We start from the raw sequence: 25795 nt of genomic DNA, 5'->3' as shown, positions 1-25795 counted from the left end.
AGAAGTGGATGTCTTGAATCACTAAGGGATGAGGAATTCACTGGTGTGTTTTTTTTTTAAATGGTGACATGATTGTCTCAGACTGGCTATAATCAGGTATAAGAAAGGATTTGTAATGATGATATTATGTGGAAATTACTAGCATGTGATTTAGCACAGTTTGAATATGAATATGCTGTAATTAAGCACTATCAGTTACAGTGTATTTTTTAATAATTTGATTAACAGGAATGAAAAGAGGGAGACATTTCAGTACCACAAGAATGAATTTTTCCTTGCAAGATAGAGCTACAAAAAAAAAAAAAAAAACTACTTGGCTGGACAAAGTCCATCAGACTTGTTATTACCCAGGTTTAATAGGTAATAAAGTTCAGGGTGACCTATTGGTGATACTGAAGATAAGACATGAACATTATGTCATGCAGGAGTAAGTGTATATTTTAGAACTTTTTTTAAAATCATTTTCATACTATAACAATAATTAAACCCTAGTTAGCATGGTGGCTAGTTTGCACAAGGTGTGTGTTGCATAGTTCCTGAGAGTCATCATGCTGTCATGCTCTTTTTGAAAATGATGTCCTTGGAAAGGCTGATAACACGATGAATGCATGTTTTAGAGTACATTGTAATGTACAGGTGTTCAGGTACACTTAACGTAGTATGACATCATTGCAGACATCGTATCAGGAAGGTAACTACTTCAAACTGATAAGGAGATCAGGGTGAATTGATTCTCTAGAAAAAGAGCACAGAGGAGGAAGAGAGAACAATATTGTTTAAGATGCCAGATTCAAGTTAAAATTTCCCCTCAGGGATTAATAAGTAACAGGAAATAACAGAAGGGAATTCTGAGATTGTTATAACCAGCAGGCATGTTAAAAGGAGAATGTTAAATAGCATGATTGATAATCGGGATGAAAGTGGCAGTAAGTAAATATTGCTTTAACATTACATTAATATGGCTGACCTTCAGCTAATCGAAGAGTGTGTATATGTGATCTTTCTGGTTGCTTTGACAGAAATCAACCAGTTCAGGTGTGTGTTTTTGATGGTCTTGGAGAGTGAATGTGATGTGCCTTGCTTAGAAATACACTGTACCATACTGTGGAGGTGACCACTACATTTGCATTATCTGAAAAGATTTCTCTCAGGTCTATAAAAATGATAATGGGGAGAAAGATTGCTGGTTACCACATAAGTAGGTCTGAAATGGCTACTTGTAAGGTTAAAGGTGAACGCACAAAAAACCTACAAAGAAAGATGTGTTGCGTTTTAGCATCTTTCAGCTCATTGTTTTGGTTTTGTGCTCCACAAATGTATTGTTTTTGTTCACTCTCACTGCTCTGTTTCCAGCTATTTAAATTAGAAAGCTCTAAAAACTGACCTGCAGCATACAGCAGACAGACAAAGCTATTTAGCAGCTAAAGAGCTAGACATTTCCTTTAGGGGTTTGTGAACAGCAAGACAAGGGTTAAAAGGGGAGTAAATATTGGACTCAATTTCCTCAGGTGTCCAGAAACATAATTCCAAATGAATGTAAATGTTGCTCGGTGTCTCCTGGATGTGCGCGCATGCAACTTTTTTGAAAAGTATGTCACTGTTGTGTTTACAGCTCGTTTCTGCTCCCCTTGAATAGGTAATTGTTAATGCTTTTTGCTGTGAGCTGTCACACCCTCATTGCACACACCCAGTTGTAAAAAAATGTACAACACAGAGTTCCTGTTAATTATTTGAAAGATGCAAATATATTCCTCCACTTTTACCGCATGGACCAGGCTGAATGTGTGTTCGCAGTTTTCCTCCTCCTCGTGCATGACTAATATTTCTGCCACCGCAAGGGTCCTCCTTGGAGAGGACAGCCAAATCACATGGCGTAATTTTCAGAGTCTTCTGTGTTCAAGGACCTAGCGAGAACAATCTCCTACACCAACTACCAGACTCAGACATTCACAGCCTTTCCATGTCTCCTTCCCCACCCTCAGTCTGGTCTCCTCTCCTCATTTATCATTTCAGAGCTCTTCTCCTCAGGCAGAGGCTGGGGATGTTTTATTTTTTACCTGGGTTTGACCACTCACTTGTCTGGAGTCGTGAGTTACTGTCAGATCCTCCTTCTATTGTCAGAGGAACAGAAAGCCCTCTTCAGGTCCTATAGAGCAGATGGATGTGAAGGAAACAAATGGCTGCCAAAGGTTATCACTGGTTAATACGAGACCCCCTGAGGGCAGGCGGGAAAGCGTGTATGGTTATGTGTGTCTGTCTGCCTATTCTGGTTATCTGACAGGACCACACCTATGCTATTGTATGGCCCTGTAGGACCCTCATTGTGACATGAAAGTGTCATATGTCATGTGGGTAGATGTGCGTGTGTGTTAGTAACTTACCTGAAATATAGTTAGATAGGAAATAGCAGAAACAATGAACAAAACTCTTTATTTTAGCAAATATAAATACATCCTTATACAGTCGTCAAAGGTGCCCTGTGGAATTTTTTTTTGAACAAACGAAAGCTCTGTTTACATTTTGCATTACTCAACAAAATGTATTGTGTGTATTCTTGAGCTCATAATACACTTGCAAAACCAGTTTTTTAACCAGTTTTTAAACCTGCATTGTTTATATCTGTGTTTACGAGCTAGAAGTTTTCTTCTCCCCTGCTTTTGTTGGCATATTGCAGTGTATTTTGATGCATTACTGCCACCTGTTGATCAGTAGAATAATGTGAAACTACTGTGTATCGCGTCACTTGTATACTTGTGTGCTTTCCTGTGTGCATGCTAAGAAAATGCTTTAGCTTTTCTAGCTTTAAGAAAATACACATAATGATTATCTGGTATTGTGGTATTTTACACTCCCACCACTGGTTAAGGTTCTCCTGTACTGGTGAAAAGAAACTAATGCTGTATATTTTCGTGCAGCAGCTACAACAATTTCTGTAGTTAAAAATTAATATAATGCCGCCTGCAGAACAAAGTCCATCAGGGAAAAATGGTAATGTTGGGATAATCAAGGGCTTTGGATGCATCAGAAAAGTCTATACAGAGAGGCAGAGAGGGGGAATAAAACTGGGCCTGAGACTGTTGCTGTTTCACCATAGTTTGGACAACAGAGCATCCCTTCATCCTTTGTGTGCTTTTGAAGGGGAAATGTGGACAGGCAGACAGACTTTGGGGTGTGTGTGTGTGTGTGTGTGTGTGTGCGCTGTACCGCCATAATACACCATGCCACTGGTGTTGCCGGAGGGCTGTCTCAGGTTTCATACCCCCTGATGAAAAGGTGTGGGTGAGGGGCTGTCACTGAGGCTTGAGCCGACCACAGACGCAGTAATATGGCTGTGATATTGACTAATAAAAGAGGCATTTACAGCTGTCTGACATGGCTGGTAGTAGAGGCTTGATGTCTTCTTTTTTTGTGTCTGTGTGTGTCCAGTGGGAGCTGTCTTCGACACCTGGGTTGTGACTCAGGCATATTGGGATTTGTCTAGAAAGAAAACGGCTTAATAATTGAATATTGGTGAAAAGCAGTGGATCAGTTAAGTAGATGAAATTACACAATTCTATGTAATTTAGTGCTATCTGCAAATATTTTTTCAGTTGACTAATTGTTGCAATGATTCAAGCAATTATAGTGAAAACTTGTCAAACATTTAGGGGGAAAATAAGAAGGAAGTTACTGTTTGCATTTTAACACTATTTTTTGACATTTAATAGACTAACAACTGAAAAAAAATCGTCAGGTTAATTGATAATAAGTTAAGTCATTTCAGACACACGTTTTATATTCTGTCTGCAAATAATGGTGCCATTTAACATGTATTTTTTTTCCAATTGGACCTTTGAAACCAATAATTTATCACTGGACTGGAACAAGCCAAACAGCCACAGACAGATGTAAAACAAATGTTAAACTTGCATGCAGCCAACAAAAACAGTTATATGTTATAGTGCAGTGTAGAAAAAGCAAAGTAATAGTGGAAGAACATTTTCCTATTATATTATGAGAAAGAGTAATGATCCCCCTCAATAATCCCATCAAGGCTTCCTCAGGCAGCACCACATCTGACTACCATGCTACATTTTTCTTTCCCAGGTTACAAAGTCCAGTGTGTTGCACTGTTTTCTGGTGAAGTTTAATCTCTGCGTGATTTGTTTTACAGCCTTACCACCACCACTGCCACTTCCCCTCCTCCTCCTCAATTCTCTAAAGTAGGAAACCTGCACTGCCAGCAGTAAAAGGAGCCCATTGTGATCAGCTCCCCAAAATTAACCACGGTGGCACACAAGGTGCTGGGAAACACAATGGAGATAGAAATCACTTGACTCCTTAGCATGATGATCGGTACTATTAGGTTACTGTATATGTTTCAAAAGCAGGACAATTAAAAGTTAACACTGACTGTTTCGTCTCAGAGGCGTCAGTACAATAGGAGATCATCTGCAGCCTGTAGTCTATAGCCTGAGGTGGAGGTGGGACTCTGTAATTATCAGCACATTAGACACACATTTGTTCTTTGGAAGTGGGCTAAATGCAAAAACCAATCCACCAATCCATGTTGTAATGCAGTTGCGAGCTAACAAAGAACCACTGTATCCGGGATAAAATAATATTTTTTGTATTCATTGTTACATTATTTTCATTATATAGCTTTCTGCAGCATAAAGCAAGCTTCTCAGGGGAAAATTGCTTATCCAGGATTACTCAGTTTGAGAGACTTATCAGCCTGCTCTTGGTAAAAACTGTTGGCTGTGTACCTTTGATCATCTGCTTCATAACGGCCTGAGGAATGACAAACTAGCTAAATGCTAACTCAGTGTGTCCACCTGGAACAGATTAATTAAATGTCAAAAGCTGTCAGTGCTTTAATGCCAGAAAAATCTGAGTTTTGTTTTCATGTCTACAGCAAGGCTGAAGGAAGTAGATATTATTTTAATGTGGTGTGATTTTAAAAAATGTAGCAGGGTTAGTTTGTACAGCATCTGGCCATGGAAAAGCAATTGAGGAACATGTTGAGAGCCAAGATCTTTGCACTTAAAACGGCAGTTTTGCTTTTCTAGCGCTAAGCTATCCACTAAATCAAATTTATTCTAGATTTATTTTACAGGAAAATTCCCCCAGTAGACTTGATTGAGAGAGTGAGAAACAGGAGAGAGGAGGTGAATTCATGCTTTGCCAGATGTTTGGCTCTTAATCAAACTTTCCCTTTGGTTTTTTATTTAGACTTTATATAGTTATGATAAGTAATACAAAGGCTCGGTTGCAATACATGTTCATTTGTTACTAACATCTGGTCAGGGATCATGTTGAGTAATTTTCTTGACTAAGGTTTTGAGCTGATTGTTATTTCCTTGATAACTTTTGGATAACATTTGATTGTTTTTTCCCAGTGATCAACAAACGTGTCTAAAAATGCATCAAAACAAGAACCAAGTCTGCCAAAAATGTGTAACAACAAATTTTTAAGTGAATGCAAGCTATGCATTGAACTTGAACCAGCAAAGTCCGCTTCAGTGCAGATATTAATGCCAGGCTTGGTGAAATCAGATACCTTGAGAGATGTGATAGGTCAGCTGTTATTTTGTGTGCTTTGGGCTTTTTCCATATCAGATTTTGCCTTGCAAAACAGGGAGAAAAATGTTTGCTGTGGTATGCTCTCGACCAGTCAATACCTAAAGTCTATATGAACAAAAGCACAAACTTGTGTAGGAAAATAAAAACCCAAAGTCGAACTTAAAGTGATCTCTGACCAGTAACTGTGATACTATGAAAACAGCCAGTGATTTGCCCCAGTTTTTTTTTTGTGTATGTGACTGTGATATTTCACAAGAAACTAAACCAGGTAAATGAATGCAAAGTAAATATTTCTCTCAAGTATTTAATTCAGGATGACAGTCTGCTCCAGTCTCAAATGCTGAAATTCATCTTTCTGTATAGGAAAGCTGTGAGCATTCCCCTGACCTATGTTAACCTCAAGTGGGTGTCTGAGGAATGAGTGGGAGGCAGAAGTGTTAATAGAGGAGAAAGAGATGAGAGAGTGGGATTTGATCCTGGGCTGTGCAGGGCAGTAAATTACTGGGTTTGGAGGAGTAGTAATGCGAGAAAGAAACATTCTGCATGTCAGACACCTTAGATATCCCTGTCTTCCATCTGCTTAATTATGGATCTTCACTTCCACTTAGGTTAACCTGGTCGCCAGGGTAATTGTGCAAAAAAAAAAAAAAAACATGCAGAGAATGTTAAGAATCATTTTAATTTGCTTAATTTCACCTGACATTGAGTTTTGTTAAATTGACTGGGCAAGTACGCTATCCTCAAGTGTATTTTTTTTTAAAAAGAGGAACAAATTCATAATCTCAAAAATATTGCTTGGCTCCGGTCTGCTGTTGACTTCATCGGCAGCCATGATGAGGTCAGTGGGTGGGGGGAGTGAATATTAACCACTGGCCCTCACACAGCGTCTCTATCTGTCTGGCGGGTTAGTTTGCAATTCAGATCTCTGGTGCAACACTGAGCAAATGTTCCCTTGTTGTCCTGCTGCCGCTGCTGCTCCACAAGGCGTATCGTGTATCTGGACTGTCCCTTTCATGCTTCTTAAAGCATCCTGGCAGGTATAAAAAAGGGAAGATTAGAGGGATGTCTGTTCGCTGTCATCATGCCATATTAGATAATGGACAGCAACCCGGTTTCTCACACCTTCTTCTTTTTATCCTCATATTTCTCTTTGTTTTCTGGCGTTTTTTGCTTCTTTTACCAGACATGATGTCACTGACTTGCCTGTGTAACAGCAGGAGCTCCATGTGTGAATGACTCCTGCTGCCAGTAAGCCTCTGACGTTAGTGACTCTACAATTTGTGTGGAGAGTAAGTCACCTAAATTAGGGCAAGCAAGAGACGTGTTATTCTACCGGCCATCCATTGAAATGATTGAAATTCACTCCACTCTTAGGTTAAAATTTATGTTTGAGTCAAAACAGGTTTGCTCATATTTTACGTCAATGGACCTACATAGTCAGGCAGGTGTTTTCACTTATTCTGGTTAATTAGAGCACTGCGCAGGTTCAGGTTGGCGTGGCGGGAGGAATTGCACAAGCTTGCCAAACTCAGCACACCAATCAGAACGATAAAGGTGCAACGGAAGATCAAGCACAAACGTCCACAGTGTCCCAAGACAACGTCTAATCAGGCAGAATAAGCACAAACGCCTGCGGGGATGCACTATGGGTGTGAAGAGCTGAAAACTGGCGTGACCTTAGCATTATTAGTGCATGGGTGGAGCCCTATAACCTTGTATGATTTCCAGCATAACTCCACCTACAGTACCTTCAACCTGATCAGAACTCTAATCAATGAGAGCAAGGGAAAACACCTGTAGGGCTGTGTCGGGGAGTGCAAGACCCTTAGTAAAAGCAAAGAACAATGGTTTTAACAAGTGTAGTTGTCACTTTACCTGATGTCCAAATCTGTGCAGTGTGTAGTATTTTTTTGGTAGCAGTGGGGGAGTGCCCCCCCAATATTAGTCCATGTGTAGCTTGGATTACTCTCTATGGTCTGCAACCGTCCATCCACTGACTGTAATTGCCTCATATTAGATGGGTCTCAGACGAGGAATGCTGTTGTCTTGGAGCTCAGCAGGTCATTTAGTACTGTAACCTGACTTTAGCCACTCCAGGAGGTCGAACGATTACTGGAGGGGAGAACACCCAGTTCTAATTATGTCGTCTGAGTGTCTTAAGGTGAATAGGATAGTGTGTTGATGTGGAGACTTAGGATTTGTGTGGCTGCAGAAGGATGGGGATAAAGTTTTGTGTGTTTTCCCACGAAAGAAGCTGGTGTGCAATATCTGAATAACTCAAGGCTATAGCCAGGGTACATCCATCTGTTGCAGTTAAATAATTGTCTGCAGAGGGCCTGGCAGAGTCAGAATAGTCTGACTATTCTATTTAGTCTGTCATTCAGTGCCGTTGCTAAACACTTAATGGCAAATCATTCCTTCATGATTGTTGCTAAGGCGTCTCTACAAAAAATCGCCCTTGGCGTGTTATTAGCTTGGCACTTTTTCCATTGCATATTCCCCTCAAGACAGGATTAAATATCTAATATCATTATGTAATGGGTATTGAAACAAAAACTTTGTCCATATGATCTAACAAAGTCTCATGATATGAAATAATCAGGATGTCTTACTGAATAACACCCCGGCCTGTTTTTCCTGTCTCGATGTGAAAAAGGCAAGACAAAATAGAGCAGCGTTCAAAAAGTTAAACAGAAAGAAGGTAGTTAACTCTGATACCTTTGAGCTTGTTTCTCTCCAAGTATGCTTGTAGGTAGAACCACAATTAGCTGATTGATAGATGAGGAAATGTATCCTATTTTAATAAGAAAATTAATCAAGGGCTTTAGGTTCTCATGCAGGAATATTTTCTTAGCCCTCTATGATAGTAATACTGTTAATTACAAGAAGAAACATTTGAAGATAGCACCTTGGACCTTGGAAAAGTTGTGATGGACATTTTCCTCAATTTTCTAACATTTCTCAGACCAAATGGTTATTAGATTTAATCAAGTAGGTAAGCAACAATTGAATACATAATGAAAATGTCACTCTTGAACAAGCCACCGCGTTGCTTTATTGCATGTGTCCCCACAGGTTTATATCCCTGTGATCCTCTGTGTGCACAGCTGTTTGTTCTACCAGGAAGTGTCCAGCACACTATCCTCTTATCAGGTATAGTCACCTGCCGTCTGCAGAGGCTATAATAGATGACTGGTGAGATCATTGCAGATAAATGTCATCAGTTATGTAAGAGATAACTTGAATAGAGCAGTGTACTCGACAACATTATATTTTCAAAAAATAGTGCAGAATTTGAGATCAGATAGACTTAGCATTATTTGTGAACAAGGGCTGAAAAATAGAGGACTGTTCCATTGCGTAACAACTAATTACCCAACTGATAACTGAATACTGAATACTACTGGACTGAGGTATGGATGTGTCAGATAAACATAGCATTAAGCAAGTAGCTAAAAATTTGAATCTTTGAATAAGGTTTGCATATTTAACTTTGAGCCATCAAACTGAGGGCTGTGTCCTGCAACCTGTTTGCTTTGTTCACTGTACCTGCCAAGCTGCTTATCAAACACATTCCTTTCCACGTGTTTCTGTCAAGCACCCAAACCAACCAAACCCTCAGTGATAAGTTGTCGAGGGTCATAGCGCCATTCTGCCATAAAGTGTCAGGTGTTCGTGCTGCTGATAGATATTGTCACCATGCTTACCCAGTACAGACACTAGACTGTTTTACTGAATGGTCTTTATATTCTCAGTTGTTGAAATTGCCACCAGATAAACACTTTTTCTTCTCTCTTGAGGACCAGAAAGGCCGGAGGACCGCCACACTTTTAACTAAGACTAAGTGTCACAGCCATGCAGTGTGGAGTTCTGTAAAGTTGTACTTTGGTACAGTGGTGCTCTGCGCTGAGTACTAACATCACTATGCTAACATGCTGATGTTTAGCAGGTATAATTGCCACCATCATAATTTAGCTTGTTAGTATGCCAACCTGTGCTGATTAGCACTAAACACAAAGTACAGCTGAGGCTGAGAGAAATGTCAAGTAGAATATTTGGTCATAAACCAAAGTATATGATGGTGTAAAATTGTGACCTGGTGATGTGCTAGATGAAAAGTTAATGGGTCCCCAAAGTTATTACATTTCATCCCGAGGGGAACGTGTGTACTCATTTTTATTGTTGAGATGTTTCACTACAAACCCAAAATGTTACCTGTAAGGTGCAGCTAGACAAAAAGTCAGGGGGTCACCAAAATCATTAGGATTTATCATCTGGAAACCACGAACGTCTGCACTAAATTTTGTCCCAGTACATCCAGTTGATGTTGAGATATTTCACTAAAAAAATAATTATTACCAGGGCAAACAAGAACAGCAGAACACACAGCCACTTCCTGCTAATTGTAAGAATCATGACAAAGAACCAGGTTGTATCGTATGGCCTTAATGCCACACTACTCTTGTATAAGGTGTGATAAGTCCATTAACAGCTTTTGCATTGGGTTTTACTAGCATTAATACATTCCATTACTAACACAATGAATACTTGAAAGGGTCACTGGGACATTTTATGAAACACAAATTGATGCTCATTTGTGTGTTCCCATTAACAGTTGTTGTGGTCTTTCCTATAACCAGTGTTTTATATGATATTAGTGTCTGCAGCATTTTTTTTTTTGTTTGTTTTTTTTGTTTGCCCTATTCATTGGTTCAGATAATAAAAAATTCAAACTCAGTCTTGAGTCAGAAATTGCAGTGACACTAATTAATGAATATATTACATGAACAATACATGCACTGTGGAGTCAGTGTCTCTGTGGCAAGTCGATGATAAACCTCATGCGTTCTTGGTGAAGTCACGCAGTGCGTCATGGCTGTCACAGTACCAGCTCAGGGGCCACTGTGGGTGCATTCCTGCATCTGTTATGTGTCTGTGGTCAGCTGGTCAGACCATGGCTCATTATATAACAGGACAGAGATGGTTGTTGCAGCCTGCCAGGGCAGAGACAACTATAGGCAGGAGCTGCCACAGGCTGAGCTAACTGGTCGGGATGATGAAGTGCCACAGTGCTCTCTGGCACACAGTGGACACTACAAGTTTTAAACCATAATGGGGTATTGAGTGACAGATGTTGTCCAAAGAAAAAGCAGGTTGGATTTCAGGTAAAGGCCAAACTGAGCTCCATATGATCTATCCTGCTTTAACCGTTGACAGTGTGTCTTTAGGGACTGTTGAGAGATGAGTGCTGAGCTATATAAGAGACACTTGGGACACAAGAACAATAGATGTTTTTTCTTCAAGGATAGTAATTTTCCATTATGATGAAGTCATTGAGACTTTTCCCACCTTTGAACAGGAAGTGGGTCATTTATCATTGTGTGTTTTTTTTTTCCTGTGGTGTTTGTGCACAGCTTCCTGGCGGGCTGGATCTCTTCTTTCTCACTTTCAGTGCCTTTTTTTTTCCACCTTTCACGCATTCCTCACCTTGGCCCTCTATTGTCACTGTGGCTCTCTTCTTGTTGTTGGCGGTGTCACACATTTGCTCTAAATAAGGTAATCCCCTATTTTGTAGAGATCCTCTAAGATGCTGTCACTGTTTGGATCCAGTGAAACATGTTATCCTCAAGCTCTGACAGTTACCACCTTTGCTTCAAGAAAAGTTTGTTGACTTCTGCAGAAGTGGATGGTATTTCTTCTGCAAGGTTATTTGTTGCGCCACTTTTTATTTCATGTATAAAAAGAAGTGTTTCCATAATTGCCCTTTTTATAATCACTTCACGTCTGACTTTGGCCCAGGTTAGCATGTTCTCAGATTTTAATACACACACCAAAGAGCAAAAACAATATGTTGCAGTAATGATGAATTTGCACGGCCCATTTTTAGACTAAAGTCGCACAGCTTTGTGCTGTTCTAGTGTGGAGGAATTCCTACAGTATCCTGTTTAACTCACCGTGACTAGATCATATTGCAGCCCCCCGGGGGGTCCTTAATACAAAAGTAATTGTCTTCTCCAAAGCCACTTGGAAGGCAATAAGAAGTTTATCATTTGCAGAGGCCTGTGTTTATTTTTAAACCTAATGCAGCTGCCAACATTTCCTGGTCAACCAGTTCCTGGTTAATGGTTGACCAGGGAGGATACAGAATGCCTCACTGTTTTGTTTTTCATAGCAGAAAATGTTTTTAAATATACTCTCGCTGACCTTACTGGATTTTGTGTTTGTGCGTGCGTGTGTGTGTGTGCCATTATATAAGCATTAATTGTAAAAAAAAAAAAAAAAAAAGCCACATACGCAGGTGGTAGGGCTGTTAGGAATTTGCATCCCTGCAAATACAGAAGAAGCAGTGTTGTAGCTAAAGTTGTACATACATGCTTTTAATATTCAGTGGTGAAATCAAGTACACTAAATGTTAATATTGTCAAGTTAAGTATTTAGGCCAGATCAGCGCAGGAATGCAGAGCTTATTTGAGTGTGACAGCTTGTCTTGGTCAGCTAAGATTTTAGACACTGGTGTGAGCACTGCCCAGCAACACAGCAGCCACAGTTCCTTTCTCCAGCACACACGGACGCAGTTAAATCTCTCTTGTCTTTTTCTGTGTTTGACATACACATACAGGAGGAGTTACACCGCAGGCGCTGGTGATAACACTGCATGGCAACACTGCTTTCCCTTTCCCGCTACTGGATGCTTTGCTCTGTCACTGCTCAACACCCGACCACTTCCACCTTTTCAAAAACAGCTTCCTCTCTGTTTCTGTTTGATCGGAGACAATGGGAATGATGTCTTTCAGGTCCTGTGGGAACCTGAGAGTCCAGAAGTGAAGTCATAGCCGAGCATTTGCACTGTTGTGATGCCTACCTCATCCGTTTTATGCTCCCAGATTTGAAAAGATGTCAAACAATGTAGTGGTTTATGTTCTGACGAAGGTCTTCATGAACCAAAAGGTTTCTTTTAGTCAGACCTCTGCACTATGAATGTCTAATCTGCTTTTCCTTGAGTTAAATATTAGTATCATGTCTGTTATAGCTCTAGTTAACACAGTATAAGACACACAGTCATCCTAGATCTGATTTGCTGTTTGGGTTTTGATTCGTCGTAGCAGAAAAAGCATAGGTGCAATTATTAATGTTACCAATGGCACCATGGAAGCACAGTACTGGGAAAATAAACAGACATTTTCCTGGGAAAAGTTAGCAAAGAGTGTAACGGGGCCAAAAAACTTGTAGCAGCAAGAGTACAACTGCTAGGTCATTAGTCAAGTCATTAGATAATTAACACATGATAGTTGCTGTCTCTGTGCTCGCTCCACAACTTTGTTAGGAAACCACAAGTTATGACATGTTTTTTTTTTTTGTTTGTTTGTTTGTTTGGTACTGGTGTTCAGCAGGTGTCATTAATTGTTTCCATAGAAACGCAACTCTTGTTTCTGAGTTAGCCTGGGGGTTGGGTAGCTAACTTTAAAATGAGCCAGTCTTTATTTGTATGAAACTGTCGAACTTGCATTAGACTAATCTGAGAACACAAATTAAGACTAAGACCAGTCTAAGATCTCTCTATGAAAACAGCCCTCCTGTCACACTAAATGCCATGATGCAGCCATTATTAATCCTTTTAATTACACCTGTTTTTGACATGTAAATGTGTCTGCAATAAAAATTGTTTTCAGGATTTTAGAGCAGGTTTAAAGTCGTGCTTCTCATCATCTTCTGATTCTTCTGATTGGACAGTCTTAGCAGTAGATTTTTGAGGACACAGCCAATCCATTTAGCTCTTCAGTCACACGTCCGGAGGTCTGTCAACCCATCATCATCTATAACAGCAGATGTAGCAGGGCCAGTGGGGTTAACAAGATTATAGGTTTTGGCTTGCTAGTTGGCTGGCAGGCAACTGTGGTATCAGCGACTACAAGTCCTCAAATTCCCTGCCTCTTTCTTCCTCTCTCATCTTTGTCTTCCCCATTTCTTATTTTACCTGTTTGGTACTGTGGTACCTTTTTTTCATCCGGCCCTCCCCGGTGTCAGTCTCTCCTTCTCTATTCATGTATCTGTATCTGCCTTCTGCTTCTCAGACGCCTGGTGGTCCAGTCTCGTGGCTGCATGGTGAAGGTCATGCGGGAACACATAATCACCAATGAAAGAAAAAAAAATTCTACAAGAATTTCACCCCCCCCCAATCCTTCCTTCCTCCCTCTCTCCATCAGTCTCACACTGTGTTCACTCTCTCTCATTCATCGGTTTAATAAATGCAATCTTCTTTAAGGAAATGTGTCCTTGCCTGACACTTTCTGACTAAGTTGTATTTAGTTGTTTCAAATACTCTTTAAATTCTTTTGATTCTTACGGCTCACTCTTTCCTCGGTCCGCTGGAGCTTTTAGCTCCGTTGCCAGGCAGGAAGTGGTCATGAGCTTATCCTTGTTTACACATCTGTATTTAATGTTGACCACTGATCTCCTGCAATCATGTGTAGAGATGATGAAAACTAAAATTTAATTGTTCAGCTCCTAAATTCCACAGCATTCAGACATCAGTCATCAAAACATAGATAAGACACACATCTAAGTGTCTGGTGTGTATTCAGCTTGATATTTACACGGACATTAAACTAGGCCTAGACATTTTTTCAAAGTGATAGCAGATAAAATCTATAAAACAAGTCTCTGGCTGTAATTAAATCAACAAGTTTCACCTCAGATTCTCTTTAGTTTTGCACCTTGAAAAATAAAATCAAGGCCACACCTGCAGATATTAATCTCACAGTGTGTTTAAAATGCTTCTCGCTGCCTCTCAGTCCCATAAACATCTGTCAGTGACTTAGAAAAGTCATGTTATCATCAGGTGGAGTCAGTAAGAGCAGCAGTGAAACCAACAACAGAACCTGGATGCAGTTCTTTGCTCCACTTTGACTAATACTGTTCAAACAGTAACAGAAACTCTGCATAGCTGAGTGCCAGCGCTACCAGCCACAATAGAAGACAATAGAGAAGGCAGCGAGGGTCTTTGTCTGACAATAGACAATCACACAGGAGTTTAGAAAGCTGATGGTGTCATTAAGAGCGAGTTTGACCCAAGCAACAGACAGATCAGTGTTAAAATAATGTGTTTGAATGTTTGTTGTGGTTTATGGCATGGCTAATTGGTGTGAATTTAGTACATCCTCATGATGTAGTAAACCAATAAGTTTGTTCATTCATGTTCACGCAAAGTTTTTAAAATAGATTACAGTAATGATGAGCTTCAGATCAGTCTGCTGTGTAGTAATTACCAGTGGATTTCTGCAGTGGGTTAATGATCAGCTGTGTAACTTCTGTCAGCTTATTAACGGTACTGATAAATGTTACAAATGAGAGAGAAAAGGGAAAATGAGGGTAATGGTGGGGGATAGTTGGTCTTTGTGGCTAGGGTTTTTTTTTTTTTTTGGGTGGAGGCTGGGAGGTCACCCATCCAACCACCACTACCCCCTCCCCTCCTCCGTTCTCTCCCTCCTGCCTTGGCTAGTCTCCATGTGCCGGGCTCAGGGCCTTGGGAATGAATGGCGCCCAGGCTGTGCTCCGTCTTTGAAGCCAGCCAGGAATGCGAGGCCTCTTTTTTTTTCGCTCCTCTCTCTCTCTCTCTGTTGTTCAGGCGGCCGGCAGCACTAGCAGCTATCTGCAGCAGTGAAATATTCCCTCCGCTGCGCTCATTGTGCATCGGAGAGCCGGACGTCATAGGCTGGCCAATCAGTGGCTCCCACTAGGCAGCCTCGGGTCTTGGTGGGGGGAGAAGGGACTCACTAGAAGTCTTCCCTCTAATATCTGGCTCTCCTGGTTACTTGGTCTGGTCCCTCTTCAGAGGAAGAAAGATGTTCTGAATGAGAAAAGGACGGAAATCATTTGGCTAAACCTTATTTAAGTTGAAACTTAGGAAATATAGTTCTTTCTCAGATGGAAATCCGGAAGGTCAGCGACTTAGCCTCAAAGTTTAGGTGAGTTTTTCAACTTTTTTCTCGCTAACTCTTTTTGTTAGAGTTCATAATCTTTCCTGCAAGCCAGTCAGCAAGTAGCTGACCACTAAGTAGTTCCCAGTCTGTCCCGCTATTGTGACTGTTGATCCAGTCTTCCCCAACTTTGTGTTCAGTTTTCCTGCTGTCATTGTTCACTTCTCTTGTCTCTTGTTGTTGTGGTTTGCGTGTGAGGGTATTTGTCTGGGCCGGTCACCCTCTGCCTCACCCTCCCTCCCTCACCCCCTACCCTCCCACCCTCCCTCCTCTCTGTACATTTTGTCACTGCCTGTCCCCTCCATCACTTCCACTTGAACGCTCCCCTGTTTGGGAGCCTCTCTCTGTTAGCGGAGGGAAGAGGAGGGCTGGAAACCACACACACACACTCACACAGAAACACACACACGGACACACCACAGATCAGAAGGCCCTTCATAAACACATGGAATCCCCCTTAATACTGTAGTTTGAAAGGCTCTTGGGAGGTGGGTTTTGTGTGTATGCAAAACGACCACCTAGGATCATCTTTGATTCAGGTTTTTCAGCTCAGCCAACAAACTTGGCAATACTGAGAATATTTTGCTCATTGGATTTAATTATAAGGGAGTTTTCAGTTGTCAGTCTAATTTACTAAGTAGTCATTCACTGTAGGATTTGTATATTTGTTGGATAAGATTGCTTTTGGTTGGTAAAAGCCTTAAAAGAAAAGAGGCATAACGGGCACAGTACCTCTTGCATTTCCCATCAACGGTGAGGCCCAGTTTTAATACTGCAGTGTCAGAGCTGATGAACTGGTTGGATTGTCTTTGTTTTATTGGCAACACTGGCCTGTCTTTATGCATGACAGGTCTGTAACTTCAACTTGATGACAAAGTCAACAAAAGGCATGCAGGTCACAGGAGATAGAGGCCATTTGCTCTGTCATACTCCGTCCGCAGTAAAACCTAAACCTGTCATTAACTTGCAGGGCTTCATTGAGGATGAGTTGAGTCCTCAGGATAAGTGATGATGACAGGTTTCCGTGCATTACTGGACTGCAGGAATTTTATACCTGCAGGTTATTAAATTCTGTGTATTTTTACAGTGAGTAAGGACACTGTTATGAAGAATCTGCTGTCATCCTGATGAGGGAACTGAAAAAAGGACTGAGGTTAATTGGTATATGGTCATTAAAAGATTTCTCGAAGTCTAAATGAATGCCCTGCCCAGTATGATTGTGCTTCAGCAAATTCAGATTGAAAGGCCCTAAAGATTATTGATCATGTGGTGTTTGCAAGTATTTTATGGGTTTATTTTACTTGGCTGTGTCTCAGTTGGAAATAAATTGGGTTTACAGCAAAAGAAAACATGATGGATGCTTGTGTAGTGAAGAGAAAGTTTAATCTTGCTTGAAGTGATACATTTTAGTTAATTATTTAACAAAAAATAGACAAAGCAAATACTTACATGTCCTAATAATAATAAGGGAATAGTCTTTATGGGCCTCAGTGCTGTATAACAAGGCATTATACATCTGTCACCTGACTAATCTTCCCTTATTTCCGTAATTCCATATGGAATTCCTGACATTTTTTCATGTGTGTGGTGCAACGTGCACCACCGACCTCAAGGCCCTTAATTAGAGGCCTTGATGGTGCAAAACAGCAGACAGACTTCTTCAGCAGGTGGTTAACTGTACTGACCTACAAAACCGAGCTGCAGTAAACCGTGTCAGCCATGAAACAAACAAATGGTGTAAAACTTTATATCTTGCTCACATGATAATCTTAGCATTGACTTTGTAGCGTGAGGGGAGGTGATGACCTTTAAACCAGTCAGGCGTAGTTATTGTTGTGTTGGGGAATGTACTTTAAATCCCCTACCTTCATTGCTTTTAAATTACTATTTTGACACAGCCTTGTCAAACATTACACATTTGTTTTCAAACAGCCTTAAAGCTATAAAATTCTTTGGCTTTTAATAACAAAATGTGATTTAAAAAATACCTTTGAAATTACCCTATGGCTATGGTATGTGTTATGTGTATCAACAAAGTAAAATTCTAAATGAAAGAAGAATAAAGGGTAAAATACGTTTCATACAAATCTTAATAAGTAGAATTTAACCCCCCCCCGGCAGTGCTGCCATGTACCAGCATCTCTACTCTGCTGGGTATCAGCATTTTTTAACCTGCTTCTCTTAAGTTGTCTACTGGAAAAAAGAAAAATGAACAAATTTTCAGCGAAGGGGTACATGATTTGTCTTTACAACTTATAACAAATGGAGCAAAATCTCTCACCAAAGGAATTTGACCTACAAATGCCAGGCAAAGCTTTTTTTAGTGGTGACTTACTGCTTTCTGGCAACCACCCTGCAAAATAGCTGCTTTTTTCTCCATGGACATTTTCACAAACAGGTGGCTGATACAGAATTTTCTTATATGCGCACAGTGTAGATGAGGTATGAAGGTGTTTTGATGTGGCAGGATGGCTGTGTGTGCCTAGTGGATATGCCAAGCTGACAATTTAATACAAACATAGGTGTTTGTGTAACATATCGTAATGTGCGGTTTTGTGTAACCTACTCAAAGCCATGTCCTATATTGAGTATTTTCAGTTGCTGTTTGGACCCACATATTTTGGCTATAGCGTGATTCCTGAGTTAAGATTTTAGGCTGATAACCAGTCTGTGTTGTGTTTTTGTTCTCCCCCCTCAGGACCTACTGAGCAGGCCATCTCAAGAGGCTTTAAATAAACAAAAACGAGGCAGGAAAATGACCTAGTTATCAACAAGCGTGACGGACAACCTGGTGCAAATGTGTTGGTGGTAATTCCCCCAGTTTCACCCGCAAGGCAGACACATGCATCAGCGCGCATACACGCACGACACACTAACAAACCCTGCCCTTCCCTTCCTGCCGTCCGCCCTGGTCCTCCATGGATACCTACAACTTCCACTTTGAGAGAATGAGCAACGTGGACCTGCATCCTCTGAGCCTGCCTGTCAGCCGGCTTTCTCCAGCCAAGTCCAACAGCAGCATCGTCGACCAACTCACTCACCACCAACACGGCAAAGGAGACTCCGCCTATAGCTCCTTCTCTGGTGGGTCCACTGCCCCAGACTACCCCTCACCCTTCCTCCCAGATGACCTACAGTCCAGCTCCTTCAGCCACTATGCTGATCTTAAGTACGTAAGGTCCATTTACCATCCCACCCAGGTTCTGCAGTCTGATTCAAAGACCATGGACCAGCTCTATCGCTCTGTGGAAGCGATCTCTCAGCACTATCGCAACAGTGCCAGCACCAATGCAAACCACCACAACCACAATGGCAATGACAGTTTCCATACCAACAACAAAGCACTCTCTAAACAAGAGGTGCCTATGGGGGCTCCATCCCAAAGTGCTTACCCTCCTGTCCATCCTCCTCCAGTCCCAGCAAGGTTGGATAGTTTCATAGCCACAAAAAACCTGGAGAACAGCAGGGTCCACCACCACGGTACTGACTTTCAACCCCAGCAGCCGCAGCCTCAACAACAGCCCAGACCCTTCAATCGACTCCATCCACAGCACCATGGTGTGAATGCCCGGAGCCCTGAGAAGGCTAACCCAGATACGGGCTTCAATTCTGAGCCAGTGTATTCAGTTTGGAGGGGCTCTCAACAGCAGCAACCACAGGCCCAGCAGCCATCTAGCTACCGCACTCACCTACAGCCTCATGATCAGACCAGGGTGCCGCTGAACCAAGAATACCTATACATCACGGATAACAAAGCTGCCTCTGAGCTGCAGAAATCTACAAACATCCTAAGCAGATCACCTCCCAGAGGCACAAGCCAGCCCGAGCACCTGAAATCTAGACAGCTCTCAACCAGCGGTGGATGTAATGGAGATCATTACAACAAGTCCAGTGGTAGCCATTTTGAGAGCAAGGGCAAAAGGGCACACTCAGCTCACGATTGGGTCGGGTCAGAGCCGCCCCGAGCTGCCAGCCCCTGGAATGCTGGTCAGAGTTTTATCAACAGCAGCATCCAGCATAAGGGTCAGTTCTACTTTGTCACGGGAGTGTGTAAGCTGTCTGACTCTGGCGTGAGGACGTATTCTGCATCTGTTTGTGGGTCTGACGCCGGGAGTGAGAGCTCCTCTGTGGTGGAGAGGCCCCGTATGACAGAAAAAGAAAGAAGACACAGCACAATGGATCATTTGTTTCGACCTCTTCAGGAGAGTTCTCGCAGTTCCAGCGGTACGATTCCAGATGAGAGCGAGGTTTTCACTTCCTCCAGGAGTCAGGATCAAGAGAATCACAGACCGTCCCTCATTGCGACACAGTCCTCGCGAAGCTTCGATGCCTTAGAGGAAATCGACATTATCCAGAGTCGAGAGATCAGCCGCCACACTGCCAACAACCCTATATTCTACTGTGGACCTGACAGAAACTGCCCTCAAACAAAGGAGGTCGCCTCACTAACAAGCAATGAACAGCCCAACCACCACAAGAGAGAGGAGCAGGGAAAAAGGGGGAAACGGCAGCCTTTGGGGGATGTAGCTAGTGAGAGGATAAACAAAGAAACAACCCCGCTTCTCTATCACCTCACTGAAGCCAACAGGGTGGTGTTACAGCCCAAAAAGGATGCTGATTTTAGTATAAAAGGCAAAGAGGCAATCCTAAACAAAACAGGTCATGGAGATGTGGTAGTAAACGACAATGAGAGACTTTCTCAAGGTGACATGAGCAAGAGCGACAGAGGGGACATCATCTCTGTTGCCTGTAACACACTGGATGACTCATTTAAAAAGTACTATAAGGAGAAGCTGAAGGATGCCCAGTCTAAAGTCCTGCGGGAAACTTCATTTAAAAGGAGGGACCTGCAGCTGTCATGGCCGCACCGTATTAGGCAAAAACCTGAGCTGAGGCCTTCAGTGATTCACTCTTTTACCCCATCACAGGACTCTGAGACTTCCACAGAAACACTCACTCCGTCTGTGACCTCTGAGGAGACAGAGAGGGGGAGCATAAAGGAAGAGGTGAGGGAGAATCAGAAAGAGTTGGGCAAAGAGACTGAAAAGGAAAACGGGAGACCAGCAAATGTGGCTCAGCCCCAGGTTGCACGCATTGGAGGCAGGAAGCGATTGACTCCAGAGCAGAAGAAGATGTGCTACTCTGAACCCGAGAAACTCAACCAGCTCGGCAGCACCCCCAGCCACTCCACTTGCCGCTCCTTCGGAAATGAAAGCGAAAACCCATTTGCAGCCGAATGCGAAAAAGAGGAACGTGAGCAGCAAGGAGAGCAGGGACTGGTCGCAGCACGGAGGAAGATATTTGAGACAAGAGGTCGAGCCCTTTCAGCTTCTAGCGCCTCAAAGACGAACCTAAAACATCTGCAACACAAGGCCCTGGTGGAGTACATGGAGCGTAAAACAGGCCAGAAAGTGGCTGAGCCACAGCAACCTGTGCCTCAGTTACCACCCCCACCCAGACAGAGGCACTCTCTGGGGGAGAAACCATTTGACTGGGGTCCCAGGCCTCTATCAGGAAATCATGACAGCAAAAATACCAAGAGGAAGCTCCACAGACCCCATTCTGCAGGCCGCATCCTTGACTCCTCCACCAGCTCCATCAGGTAAGAAAGAGAAACAAACACAAAAAACAAGAAAAAACTTTTGATGCAGTTTTTTTCTTGTACGGATAAAAGCATGCATTTTAAGTAATCTTTTTTTATTATTTTCACAAAACAGGTATGCACAGTTCTTCTCAGCACAGTCTTGTTCCAGCCAGTCAAGTCAGCCCAGATGGAGGGAGAGCCAAGGTCCATCTCAGGGGAAGTCTGTCTCAGTGGAGAGTCTCTTGGACCAGTCAGAACCACCTAGTTTCTTCAGGAACAGATCCACATCCACGCCACATGCATTTCAGGTAAGCCATCGCAAAAGATTCTTATATAGACAGAAAAATCTGATCTGGGATTTATTTCATCAGTTAAAGTTTTGTTCAAAGAAAAGATATTTTTGACACACATCTGACTGTTATTGTAGTATTTCAGTCTCATTTTACATAATCTGCTACTAAACTCAGAGGAAAACTTGTATCTACCTTTTTGCACTTCTTCTGGGTCTGCAGGCACAAGACTACAAGAAGGATCCATTACCAGTTAACACTATGGAAACCTGGAGGTATGTAGCAACACTGCAGACAAATTGGGACATTTTTATTGGTTTTAGGTCAGGAGAGTATTAGGTCAGTGATGTGTGCGCTGTGGCACAGACTGTAAATCTCAAACTGTGGCACTGGAAAGTCAACACCCACCTGCTCTAGCAAACCAGCATTCCTTTTGAAAGATTTATGCATGGACCATAACAGAAGAATTATTGACTGAACCATTTTCAAGGAGTTGGCCTATTTTCTCTAAACTATGATGTCATTTGTAGGAATATCAAATTATTATTGCTGGTGTTGAGATGAAATTGTGCTGAGTCCTCCTATAATGTAGTTTTTGTTTTCATTTCAAAGCCAAGACTTTTTTCCTAAAGTAATCATCATTGTTTATGTGAATTGTTTGGTACACATTTGACATTGAATGTCAATTATAGTCCCCAGAAAAATTCCTCCAAGGATTCCTTGGTAAAGCCAGTCTCCGAGGGCCGGCAGCATGTCCGTGTGGTTGCACAGAGGGGGAAGTCCATGGAGGAGCTTGGGGCTTCAAAATTAACAAGACCATCAGCCTTGAGTAAAAGTTCTGAGCAGCTGGATCAACTGTGGAGATGTTCGACTGGACCTGGAGGACCGGAGGGAGACCAGAAGAGTGTTTCGTTCATTGCCGAAGTCAGAGAAGCCCAGGGACAGGAAAGAGGGAGGAAGAAACAGTATCTAATGGAGCAAGTGGGAAAAGAGCCAGAGATTGTTGGTCAGAAGAGCACTCAGGGACAGATACAAAACCAAACCCAGAAAAAGCCCTCGTTGAAGCAGAACTCAGAACCAGGGGAGGATGCGACAGTAGGAATGAGGAATTCCAGTAGGTCCACTTCCCCGGCTTCTTCCTCCTCTTCCCGAGCCAGGCTTCGCTCTCGATCTCCTGGATCTCACGGCCCTGTCACAGATGAGTTCAAGTCTAGCAGACCACCCAGTGAGACTTCATCAAACCCACCTTCCCCCAGAGGTCTGGAGAGCAGTGAGAGGGAGATCAAATCCACATTGTCCACTCCTCCTCAGACAAAGCTTCCCTGTGAAAACAGGCCCTGCTTCAGGTAAGAGTAGACTACTCGCTAGATTAGGCAACTCACTAGACTAGAACAAACTCCTGCAGGTGTTTGTGAAATATGATTTTGCACAGCTGTGATTCTGAACCATAATTTGTTTCACTTCTCAGTAGAGCGAGGACTTCTCCTTCTGTGACTGGATCAGAGAGAGAGCAGTCAGTGGATGAACCGAGCGATGACGCCCTACTGCCTGATTCAAACCATGAAGTGTCTTTGAGCTGCGGCGTCACAACAGATCCATCACTGTGGATTCTCCAACCAGAAGAAGAGATCAAAGAGGAAGGCCAGAATCCACCATTGACAGACAGCGTTTTTGATGACGAGTCCGCCTGCCCAGCCCCTCAGACGCAGACAAGCGAAACCTCTGTGTCTCCCCGCACCTCAGTCTCCAACACGGACATCACTCAGCGGGTGGAGGAGGAGAAAAATCCTGAAACGGAAGATGAGACGTCAGGAGAAGACCACGAGTTGGAGGAGAGGGGCGCACCAGAGGGAGAGACGGAGAGCCTGGAGGGCCCCAGTGAGAGACCACAGTGGGAGGAGCTTGTGGAAGCAGTGGTCAAGACCGACCAATCGCTGGCCAGAGTGCTCTACCCGCTGGCCAATCGGAAGACGGCGCTGATGCTGATGGAGCAGCTGCTGTCGGAGGACACGCTGCTGATGGAGGAGCACTACAAGAAGAAACAGGAGCAGAAAGGAGCTGCACAAAGGTAAATGTTAATGTTGTGGAATATTACACCAGCCGCGGCTGTCATACATAAATATTAGTTAGTGGTCTACTGAGAGCGTTTTACTGCCTGAGTAAGAGAAGACGGCAGACAGCTGAGAAAACTTAGTCTGACATGATTCATGTGACTTATTCAGAGAAAATTGGTGTGAAATAATGGAAACTGGCAAAGAAACTGAAGACTAGGCTTGCTTTATAAACTTTCCATTCTTTCAAGTGACAACATAACCCTTTATCTTGTGCACACCTGCATAGATGGAAAGAATAATCCATCTCACTCACACCTTTCAGACCATTTTAGATTTGACGTGGTGCTGGTGAGGACAAAGCCAAGTTAATTAGGATTCCTAGTTTAATGTTCCTCTAGGAAACTTGATGCTGGTTTCTAATTGCCAAAGAACAGAGCTCCGCCAGTGTTGTGTTACCTCTCGTTGCATCATATGTACAGACACACCTGACTATCTGCTTGCTGCTGTACATGCACTCAGAGTTCTGCTACTGTAAGCATACTTCAGATAGAGAGATAGAGAATGTGCAATTGCACTTTAGTGTTTTCTAATAAGTCAATAACACTAGGGTGTTGCTCAGAGGGCACTGCATGTGAAGATACTACTGTATATGTGGCACAGCTGTAACCAGAATTACATTTGAGTATGTCTGTTCTGTGTTGTGTAGAATGATTGGTTATATCAACAGGGTGCAATAAAGTTAGCCTGACCTAAACACGTTTCTTTTCCTAGTCCTGAAGCGGTTGAAGGGGCCGAACCATCTCCTTGTCTTCCTGCTCCTGACACCCTTAAACCTCAGTATACAGACCTTCAGAGCAAAACGGATGTCACTGAGAAGAAGGTAATAATTAAATTAGGCATTTTTTTTTTTGTCCAGAGCTCCTCACAGCACATGTAATGTGTGTATTTTAATCCTTTTAACAATGAAATCCTGTCCAGTTACTTATGACGGAGAAGGGGACATGTTATTTCACAATCAGAACAGAAATTACAAAGATATTACAAAACAAAAGGAGACCACTGTGTAACTTTACTGATAAGAGACATGTCGAAAATTTTTGCACTTACAATAAAAATGATGACTCTCTGCATGGGACAGCAGAACAAAAAAAACTTTTAACTACACGTCATGAACTGTGGTCTCATTGTGTTTTCTTTTTAAAATCCAAACTTGGTGGTGATTTCATATTGATACCATCTGGATGCTATTTGGTCCTAAGTGGACTCTTTTCAAGCTGAGATAGCCGTGTCTTTCTTATCACATGATGTACTGTCTGCCTCTTATCAGTGTCTCCCATTTGTCTAATGTTTGGCTCAGCAAACAGCCTCCCCCTTCTTCCTTACTGCCTTTTTTTTGTTGTCTTTTACAGTATACTTTTTATCATGATTTTATCAATATTTTGTAGCCGTTTTGTAGCCTAAAATCTCTCAAACATTTCTCTTCTCTGCTTTAATCAACAGCGATTGTTAGTGTCCTATATCGAAGAGCGTCTGCATTCGCTGGAAGAGATGCGTGGCACCCTCCAGACAGAGATTCAGGAGAATGTGGCCTGCGGGGAGGCACTGGAGGTACTGGTGCGTGAGCGCTGTCTGCCCGTGGAGCTGGAGAGGTACAACCTGTTCATAGGAGACCTGGAGAGGGTGGTCAGTCTGCTGCTGTGCCTCTCTGCCCGGCTGGCCAGGGTGCAGAACGCCCTGAGCACTGTGGACCAGCACACTGATGCTGAGGAGAAGGTGAGGGACCAACACTTTTTTGTTCAGCCCCTTTTTTGGGGGGAACAAGTTGCTTCATAAATTAGGTCTTGAGGTCCTGTAGCAGAGGTGTTGTCATTTCTGTATGTGATAAGAAACAGGTTGCAAAAAGTTGAAATTTACCCAGGATGAGTAGTTCACTGCTGTGAAGAATTTATTTCTTAAATCTTTTGTCAAGCTGCATTAACTTGCCAGGAGCGATTGTTTTGTACAGTCTTCTTGTTGGTGCATTCAGTGGCCCTCCAAAATCTGACATTTCTGGCCTAAAAAAACCCACTGATGTTAATGAATGTGAGGCATACACCAAATCGTATTTAGGGTTAAGGATCAACTGAAACAGTGAAATAAAATATGCTAAAAATGTAATGATGCACTGCCATATCCTCTGTGTATTATATAATCCCAATTATGCTCCTGCCTCTTACCTCTGTGGTTGTTTACACACACACAGTAATGCATGTGAGTAAAAGCATACTGTCAGCGAGTGCTCCTGGGGGATTATAATGTCATGTAACCTTGCGGATCTCATGATTC

General features: G+C 42.4%; 1 protein-coding gene across 2 annotated transcripts in view; it reads left to right on the top strand.

Moving 5' to 3' along the window:
• The window catches only part of shroom1 (shroom family member 1), a 33216-nt gene that overhangs the window by 3068 nt on the left and 4353 nt on the right, over positions 1–25795 (top strand). Inside the window, exons 2-8 of one of the 2 annotated variants that reach the window (XM_018691483.2) lie at positions 18241–21144; positions 21260–21434; positions 21639–21691; positions 22109–22762; positions 22888–23484; positions 24242–24350; positions 24971–25243. In XM_018691483.2, coding sequence (XP_018546999.1) covers positions 18461–21144; positions 21260–21434; positions 21639–21691; positions 22109–22762; positions 22888–23484; positions 24242–24350; positions 24971–25243 — 4545 coding nt within the window. In that variant the 5' untranslated portion in view covers positions 18241–18460. Of the gene's footprint in view, positions 1–18240; positions 21145–21259; positions 21435–21638; positions 21692–22108; positions 22763–22884; positions 23485–24241; positions 24351–24970; positions 25244–25795 lie in introns of both variants that reach the window. The other variant, XM_018691481.2, reaches the window with a different exon arrangement.

This window comes from Lates calcarifer, linkage group LG20 (genome assembly GCF_001640805.2).
Source record: "Lates calcarifer isolate ASB-BC8 linkage group LG20, TLL_Latcal_v3, whole genome shotgun sequence".
Classification (NCBI taxonomy): domain Eukaryota; kingdom Metazoa; phylum Chordata; class Actinopteri; family Centropomidae; genus Lates; species Lates calcarifer.
This window is presented reverse-complemented; position numbering and strand designations above follow the sequence as displayed.